At 56.8% G+C, this 8,356-nt stretch overlaps 1 protein-coding gene across 3 annotated transcripts; it reads left to right on the top strand.

Moving 5' to 3' along the window:
• The first annotated feature begins 1,498 nt into the window (after positions 1-1,498).
• On the top strand, positions 1,499-8,087 carry EGR2 (early growth response 2). 3 transcript variants are annotated; one of them, XM_042960322.1, is made up of 3 exons: positions 1,499-1,585; positions 4,151-4,259; positions 5,589-8,086. In XM_042960322.1, the coding sequence occupies exons 2-3, from the start codon at positions 4,241-4,243 to the stop codon at positions 6,839-6,841; spliced, it is 1,272 nt and encodes a 423-aa protein (XP_042816256.1). In that variant the 5' UTR covers positions 1,499-1,585; positions 4,151-4,240; the 3' UTR covers positions 6,842-8,086. The 3 variants fall into 3 exon arrangements, with proteins under 3 accessions (XP_042816256.1, XP_042816257.1, XP_007095847.2); XM_042960323.1 differs by lacking the exon at positions 1,499-1,585 and adding an exon at positions 3,689-4,050; XM_007095785.3 differs by lacking the exon at positions 1,499-1,585 and having other exon boundaries at positions 3,689-4,259; positions 5,589-8,087.
• Positions 8,088-8,356: the final 269 nt, after the last annotated feature.

Genomic DNA, 8,356 nt, shown 5'->3' with positions numbered 1-8,356 from the left:
GGGCATTTTGACAACTCTGTTTTCAAGAAAGGCATTTGTTTGTTCAGGGTTTTTTGGTTTTGTTTGTGTTTGGAAACTTAAGAATCAGTGCATTTGCAAGGGTTGGCTCTTTCAGTTTTTTGATCAGAATAAGTTCAAGTGCCTAAAAGTAGAGACCATGGTACATCTCTGTATTCATCTGCCACATTCCCCCTTCCTCCCTCACTCTCCTCCCCAGCACAGTACAGAACTCTGTAAACACCTTCGGAGTTTTTATTGTCTCTACCTCCTTGTTTTCTCACTGACTCCCTCCAGGAAGGATACTGTGGGGTTGACTTCTCCTATTACAGGGCCTATTAGTATGCTGGCTTTGTGCCAACCCAGTTACTCCATCCATAACACAGTCTGGAGAGCCCAAGAACTCAAATTCTGCCTTCACCCCCGGGGGGAGGGGTGTGTGTCCCTGACAGTCGTGCAGCCCTTGCCCGTTGAAAGCCCTGACCTCAGCTTTCCTCTCCTCAGAAATGCCAAAGAAAAGAGATGAAGTTGGCGAAGGTGACCTGTTTCTGCTCTAGTGGGCGGAACCAGGCTTTCAATCCTCAAAGAGTTGTTCCCCTTCCGGAAGGGGCTTTTCCTGAGAGAATGATGTAGCGACCAAGAGCACTGTACTTGGAGTCAGAAGATCCAGTTTCAAGTTTGGATTCCACCACTCATCACTTTAGGCAAGTCACGTTAGCTTTCTTATTACCTACCGCAGAGTGGCTGGCTTGAAGTGAATGTACCTAGACTTCGTTCCATTATTACTCTTTTAAAAAGAAGAAAAAGAAGAAGATGGTTACAGGAAGTATCTACTGACCGGTTTCCAGCAGCGGTTCAGGGACGGCCTCCCAGGACTGGCCCCAGGCACCCTCCCGGGAGCCCGCCCAGCCTCGTTGCGATTATTGGTTGCCCTGCCCCAGTCAACCCCAGGCCCACCGCGGCCCTGACACCCAGCTCGGAAGTGGGGTGTGAGTTAGAAAGCTCCGAATAATTCCAAAGGGTCAGTCACTCCCACTTACTGTAAAGTGCTTGCCAGACGGGCCAGGCAAGCCCACCTCTCCTCGGTGGGGCCCCCTTCCCCAAACTCAGCCTCCTCCTTCGGGAACGTAGCAGCTCGAGGACCGCAAAGCTCCCCTTCGCGCGGGCCGTCCCCTGCCTGAGTCCTGCCCTCCGCGCACAGCTCTGCCTGCACTCGGGCGTCCAGGAGCTCCCCCTCCGGGCGGCGCGAGGTGACCGCCGGCAGGGTTGGCAGCAGCGCCCGCTGCGGGGCGGCCCCGAAGACTAGCCCGCCCGCCCGCCCATGTGCGTGGAGAGGAGCGAAGCTCTAGCAGTCGCCGCGCCCGCGCCTGCTGCGTGTGGGTGCCTCACCTCGGAGGCCGGCGGGGGCCGCAACCCGAGTCCCGCTGCCAGGAACTACATTTGCATAATTTGGCTCCCCCCCTCCCCCCTTTCGGATTCAAGGCTGGAGATGCGAGTCGGGCTCCCCTCCGAGGCGTCGTCTTGCCGGTGGTCAGCGCGGGGGCCGCGGGACCGGCCCGAGCGCAGGCGGAGCGGGCTGGCGCACGTGGTAAGAGCGCAGCTTTCTTTCTTTTTCTTTTTTACGAAATGGGACTTTGCACGTTTATGCCGAGGGTGGGGTATCTACAAGGGCGCCAACCTCGCCGCGATTTTCTTTCTTTCTCTTTTTATTTTTATCTCCAATTGGAAAAGAGCGCACAGTGAGAGCGACAAACTTTCCCAAAATTTTACTGGGCGTTTGAAGTCCGGAAGGTGGCCGGCCGCCGGAGAAGATTTCACGGCGGGCAGGGGGAAACGTGACCCTTGGGTGGAGAAGCATAGCCCGCTCCCAGTCGCCCCCGGACCCTGACGGCCGCGCGCGGGGCCGGGTGAGAGCGGGCCGGCTGCGGCGGCGGCCGCGGCAGGTGAGCGGCGGCGGGAGAGCCGCCTGCAGCGCCGCGCTTCCTCCACGGCGTGGCGTCGTGGCTCTCGCCCGCGCGGGCCCCCACGAGGCTGCGGCCGTCCCGGGCCGGGGGCGGGAAAGGGCCGGGCCGGGCCAGGCCCTAGAGGCTGCCCCCGCTCTCCATCCCAGGTCGTGGTGGCTTTGAGCGGTACAGAGAGTCAGGCAGGAGGCGGTGCGCCGGCTCGGGCACCTGGGACCAGCCTCCGGCGGAGCCCGGGCCAAGCCCGGGGCGCTCCGGCTATGGACCGGGAGGCAGGAGCGTTGCGTGCAGCGAGCCAGAACCCACCGCTGTCTGGACCTCTGAAAAGTTTTAAAAAATTGCTTTGAGAACTAACCAGAAAGGTTTCCATCGGGGTCAGTGTTTTTTGTTTTTTTGTTTTTACTCGAAAAGGGAAACGCGTGTGGGGTCATGGCGGCCTGAAATTGGCATTAGCGACGCTGTTTGCTGTCCCTCAGGACCTCGCTGAGCTCACCGAGGTGGCTCTTGGCGAGGCAAAGCAAGAAGATTCTTCCAAATGTGCGTGTTGTGGAGTAGGGCTCGGGTGAGGGCAGGGCGCACTTCCCGAGAGTGTGGGCTTTCGGGGGTCGGGGGCCGCGGTGGCGGCCATACGGCCGGAGAAGGTGAGGTGGGGTGTCTTGGCAGAGCATCCTGTCCGGCAAAGCCCAGCGCCCGCTCGGCGGGGCGGGCGCCCCGGCGCGCTGTCAACAGGGAGGTGTGTAGCGTAAGGTGTGCGAGTGGGTGTGTGAAGAAGGCAGCGGGGGCGGGAGTGTGTGTAGCGGAAGTGGAGCGTGTGTGAGTGTAGCAGTGTGTGTGTGTGTGTGTGTGTGTGTGTGCGTGCGTGGCGGGGCAGGGTGAGTGTCCAAACCTCCATCTGGACGCCCCCACACAGCCGACCGCCCAGACGCGCCGGGAAGGGCGCCCGCTCCGCGCAGCAGCTGAAGGGGGGTGGGGAGCGCGCGGGCAGAGGAAGGGGGGTGTCTCCGGCTGAGGATTTCTCTCGAAGCTCGCCGCAGTTATTCTGTTCTTCCTAGGGTCTACCCCCACCAGCCCCCAAGGTGCCCGAAATACTTAAACAAACAAACAACCCCAAACCTGTTCCGTTTTCGCTCCTGTATAAATAGAACAGACTTTCCAAAAAAGCAATACCGCATTCACTCTTATCACCAGCCACTTCTTTCCACCAAGTAATTCAGAAAAAAGCAGTCAGCTTCCGTGAATGCATGCAGCTTTTTTTTTTTTTTTTTTTTTTTTTTTTTCTTCGCTGCCTCCTTTTGCTTGCGGTTTTGAGTTGCCAAGAAAGTGAGTAGGGGTTTGACTGTAGTGTCTCGGCTCCGCTCGGTTTCTTTCCGAAGTTTAATTTTCCGGAATGGCTCCCAAACAAGGGCTGGGGAGGCGGAGCCGCCGGCACCGGATCTTCGCCTTTTTTGGAAAGCCTCGGAGAACCGGAATTCCTCCCCGCTCCGGGAGGCAGCGCCGCAGCTAGGACCTGCACGCTCTTCCCCCGTGGCCTGAGCCGGACTCGCGGGGCGCCGGCTCCCCGCTAGGCTCGGCGCCCTGGACCGGACTGCGGCTCGGCCTGCGCGTCTTAGACCCCCGCGATTCCCCGCGGTCTGAGAGCCGGGAGTCGCGAGCCCGGCGGAGTCCGCGCTGCCGAGACTGTATGCAAATCGGCCATGTGACGGCAAGAAGCCGCCTGGCCCAGCCCTGTTCCTCAGTCCATATATGGGCAGCGACGTCACGGGCATTGAGAACCTGCCCATAAATACTTACAGCAACACTTTCCGTCTAACCGAGAGAGCAGCAATTGATTAATAGCTCGGCGAGGGGACACACTGACTGTTATAATAACACTACACCAGCAACTCCTGGCTTCCCAGCCGGAACACAGGAGAAGAGTCAGTGGCAAATAGTCATTTTTCTTCTTAGAAAAACAGCAACTTGTTTTGCTAGTTTTATTTCTGTTGGATTTTTTTTTTTTTTTTGTGGTTGCTTTTAAGTGTGGAGGGCAAAAGGAGGTACCAACTTAGACTCAGTCCAATCCCTCTCCAAAACGGCTTCTCTGACACTCCAGGTAGAGAGGGAGTTGGGTCTCCAGGTTGTGCGAGGAGCAAATGATGACCGCCAAGGCCGTAGACAAAATCCCAGTAACTCTCAGTGGTTTTGTGCACCAGCTGTCTGACAACATCTACCCGGTGGAGGACCTCGCCGCCACGTCGGTGACCATCTTCCCCAATGCCGAACTGGGAGGCCCTTTTGATCAGATGAACGGAGTGGCCGGAGGTAAGCCCCATGTCCCCTTCGCGGGCCGGGACCCAAGCGGCTCGAAAGTGGTGGGTGGGGTACGGTGCGTGTGCAGGACTTGGAGGAGAGGTTTGGGTGCGAGGTGGATGGTGTTGACTGAACGGGATGCAGGAGGAGCCCGCGGGAGCAAGGACCAGATCGCTGGAGCTGGGCGCGCGGGCAGATGCACCAGGTCGTCAGCGAGCGGGCGGGCGTGCGCCGCGGCGCGCCCAGCCCCCTGCGGGCGCAGGGATAAGAGTAGAAGAGGTGCCCCGCCAGGCTTCGGGGCTTGTGCTGGCCCTTGGGCTGGCGGAACCTCGGCCTTTCCTCTCCCGGGGCAGGGACAAAGTGACGGGAAAGTTCGGGGCTCCGGAGGAGAGCTGGAGAGCCGAGCGGCGGCGAAGCGCCAGAGGAAAGCGTCCGCCGCTCCCTCCCGGGCAGAGCCGACCCGGGGAAAATCTCCGAGCGCGTTCCGGGTGCGGCCAGAAGGAGCGCCCCCACCTGCGCGCCGCCCGCCAAGTTGAGGGGGTTGGCGAGGCGGGAAGGAGGAGGAGGAGGTGGAGGGCGGGCAACGGCGGGAAGCAGCCCCCCGGTGGCGAAGGAGGCCCGCGGGGGCACCGGAGCCGCTGGTTTCCTTGGCGATGCAGTGGAAAGTGGTCTCCCGCGGCCCCCGCTCCTTCCTCGAAGCTCCGCCACCGGCCTCGGGCTAGGGCGTGCGGGTGTTGGGCATGGCCGGGAAGGTTGGAAGGGAAAGGAAACCTATAGATTCCTTCCACTGCAGAGCCCCATACCCTCCTGCAGCCGTCAGCTGTAGCGCAGCGGGAGAGGGAGGGACGGAAGCGCCGGGGATGGGGAGCATCCAGGAAATCTCTGATCTCTTCCTCAGGCTCCCCTCTCGGGCGGCACTGGCTGGGATCAGTCTTCTGGTTAGGGTCTGCCCTGGAGCCCCAGCCGTGGGACCCCCAGGCAAAGGAGAGGCAGAGAAGTTCCAGGCAGATGGGGAATTTTTAATATTGTTGTTGCTATTATTGGGTGTTTTTATTGGGGAGGAGAGCCACAGATGGTTGTGTGTGGGGGTTGGGAGTAGTTCATCCTGCTTTTCTGGGTAGTTTGAGTCCTGAGACTGTCATTGGCTGCCTCAGTGGGATCCTGGGCTACCCTCTTCTTACTGTCCCCTAGGCTTCAATTTATCCACCTGTTGGGCTCTGCCCCAGCTCTACTATGCTAAGATCCTGGGCTTTGGGAATGGACCTGTGTGAGAGTGGGTGAGAAGGGATTCTTGGCTGCATTCTCATCGCTCCACCTCCATTCTTTCTTTTCCCTCCCCAGATGGCATGATCAACATTGACATGACTGGAGAGAAGAGGTCCTTGGATCTCCCATATCCCAGCAGCTTTGCTCCTGTCTCTGCACCTAGAAACCAGACCTTCACGTACATGGGCAAGTTCTCCATTGACCCCCAGTACCCTGGTGCCAGCTGCTACCCAGAAGGCATCATCAATATTGTGAGTGCAGGCATCCTGCAAGGGGTTACCTCCCCAGCTTCGACCACAGCCTCGTCCAGCGTCACCTCTGCCTCCCCCAACCCACTGGCCACAGGACCCCTGGGTGTGTGCACCATGTCTCAGACCCAGCCTGACCTGGACCATCTCTACTCTCCACCGCCACCACCTCCTCCTTACTCTGGCTGCGCAGGAGACCTCTACCAGGACCCCTCGGCATTCCTGTCAGCAGCCACCACCTCCACATCCTCCTCCCTGGCCTACCCACCGCCTCCTTCCTACCCCTCCCCTAAGCCAGCCACGGACCCGGGTCTCTTTCCCATGATCCCGGACTATCCTGGATTCTTCCCATCACAGTGCCAGAGAGACCTACATGGTACAGCTGGCCCAGACCGCAAACCCTTTCCCTGCCCCCTGGACTCCTTGCGAGTCCCTCCTCCACTCACTCCGCTCTCCACCATTCGCAACTTTACCCTGGCCGGTCCCAGTGCTGGGGCCGCGGGGCCAGGGGCCAGTGGAGGCAGTGAGGGACCCCGGCTGCCTGGCAGCAGCTCGGCAGCAGCCGCTGCTGCCGCCTATAACCCGCACCACCTGCCGCTGCGGCCCATTCTGAGGCCTCGCAAGTACCCCAACAGGCCTAGCAAGACCCCAGTGCATGAGAGGCCCTACCCGTGCCCAGCAGAAGGCTGTGACCGGCGCTTCTCCCGCTCTGATGAGCTGACCAGACACATCCGCATCCACACGGGACACAAACCCTTCCAGTGTCGGATTTGCATGCGCAACTTCAGCCGCAGTGACCATCTCACTACCCACATCCGCACTCACACTGGCGAGAAGCCCTTTGCCTGTGACTACTGCGGCCGCAAGTTCGCCCGGAGTGACGAGAGGAAGCGCCACACCAAGATCCACCTGAGACAGAAGGAGCGCAAAAGCAGTGCGCCTTCCTCATCCGTGCCAGCTGCCTCCGCAGCCTCTTGCACTGGAGGCACGCAGGCTGGGGGGGCCCTGTGCAGCAGCAACAGTGGCACTATCGGCGGCGGGTCCCTCGCCCCTTGCTCCTCTCGGACCCGGACACCTTGAATGAGACTCAGGCTGACACACCAGCTCCTTGAGGCCCCGGAGGCTCTTTGTCCACTGGTCCACTTCAACTGCACAACAAACACTACCACCCTTTCCTGCCCCCCTCTCCCTTCCAGGGTGAAGGGCCTAGGTGGAGCCCAGCACTGCCCCCTTTTCACTTAGAAACAGGTCCTTCCTAAAACTTAGCCCACTTTAGTGTCTCTTAGGTGGGTTGACTATCACCCTAAGATAATGGGGAGGTGCAGAAGGGTGTTGGGTGGGGTCCCTGGCCTAGAGGGCTGAGGCCTGACCCTGCTTTAAAGGGTTGTTTGACTAGGTTTTGCTTCCCTTCTCTCATATCTTGTCCCATTACAGGTTTTGACTCTGGATGTCAGAGTTGATTTGAGACTTTTTCTACAATAGTAGGTTGGGAGATGCTGATCCCTTCAGGTGGGGGCAGCAAAAAGAAGCAAAGCTGATGTGCACTTTATGGCTTGGGACTGATTTGGGGATGCTGTACAGTGAATGAAGCATGGCCTTTATGCTGCATTCTGTGGCCCTAGAACAGTGAATCAAAGCATATCTAGTCGTTCCAACCCTTTAAGCAATATGTATTATAAAAGAGAACGGAAGTGCAATGTGATGGGAGGGACATAGCAATATCTGCTCCTTTTTGAGTTGTTTGAGAAGTGTAAAGACTATTTTTTCAGTGTATATCCACTCAGATTTTGTGTATTTTTGATGTGCACTGTTCTCCAAGTTCTGAACCTTCGGGAAAAAAAGCATTTATGATCTCCTGAAATGAGTCAGAGATTAACTTATTTAAAGGGGGATGTACATATATTCTCTGAAACTAGGATGCATGCAGTTGTGTTGGAAGTGTCCTTGGTGCCTTGTGTGATGTAGACAATGTTAAAGGGTCTGCATGTAAATGGGTTGCCTTACTATGGAAAAAAAAAATCACTCCCTGGGTTTAGTATGGCTGTATATTTCTGCCTATTAATATTTGGATTTTTTTTTTAGAAAGTATATTTTTGTATGCTCTGTTTTGTGACTTAAAAGTGTTACCTTTGTAGTTGAATTGCAGATAAGAATGTAAATAATATTACTGGAGCTGACTTGTTTGGTTATTAGCTCTTAATAGTTGTGGAAATAGAAATGATTTATTCTAACGCAAAACCACTAACCAAAATTCAGATAATGGATGGTTTATGACTATAGTGTAAATAAATACTTTTCAACAATATTTTTGCTGCAGAAATCGTTGATGAAAGATTTACTTGGTGGGAGTTCAAAAGTTATCCAGTGCTTTGACCAAGCTAGGATCTCCCAGGTTTTCTTTGCTGGCCTTTCAACACCAGCCCTCTCACCCCCCAAGCAATCTCCATTCATAATCAAATGCTAGCGTTCCGGGGATTTCCCCCATGCATTAGTGTAAAAGTGGGGAGGCGTTGTTTTGACTCATTGTTCCGTCCTCTCTAACAGCCTATAGCTTCTCTCGACTCCTGAGTGGGCTCCGGAAAATAAATACTTACA

This window comes from Panthera tigris, chromosome D2 (assembly GCF_018350195.1).
Source record: "Panthera tigris isolate Pti1 chromosome D2, P.tigris_Pti1_mat1.1, whole genome shotgun sequence".
NCBI classification, from domain to species: domain Eukaryota; kingdom Metazoa; phylum Chordata; class Mammalia; order Carnivora; family Felidae; genus Panthera; species Panthera tigris.
This window is presented reverse-complemented; position numbering and strand designations above follow the sequence as displayed.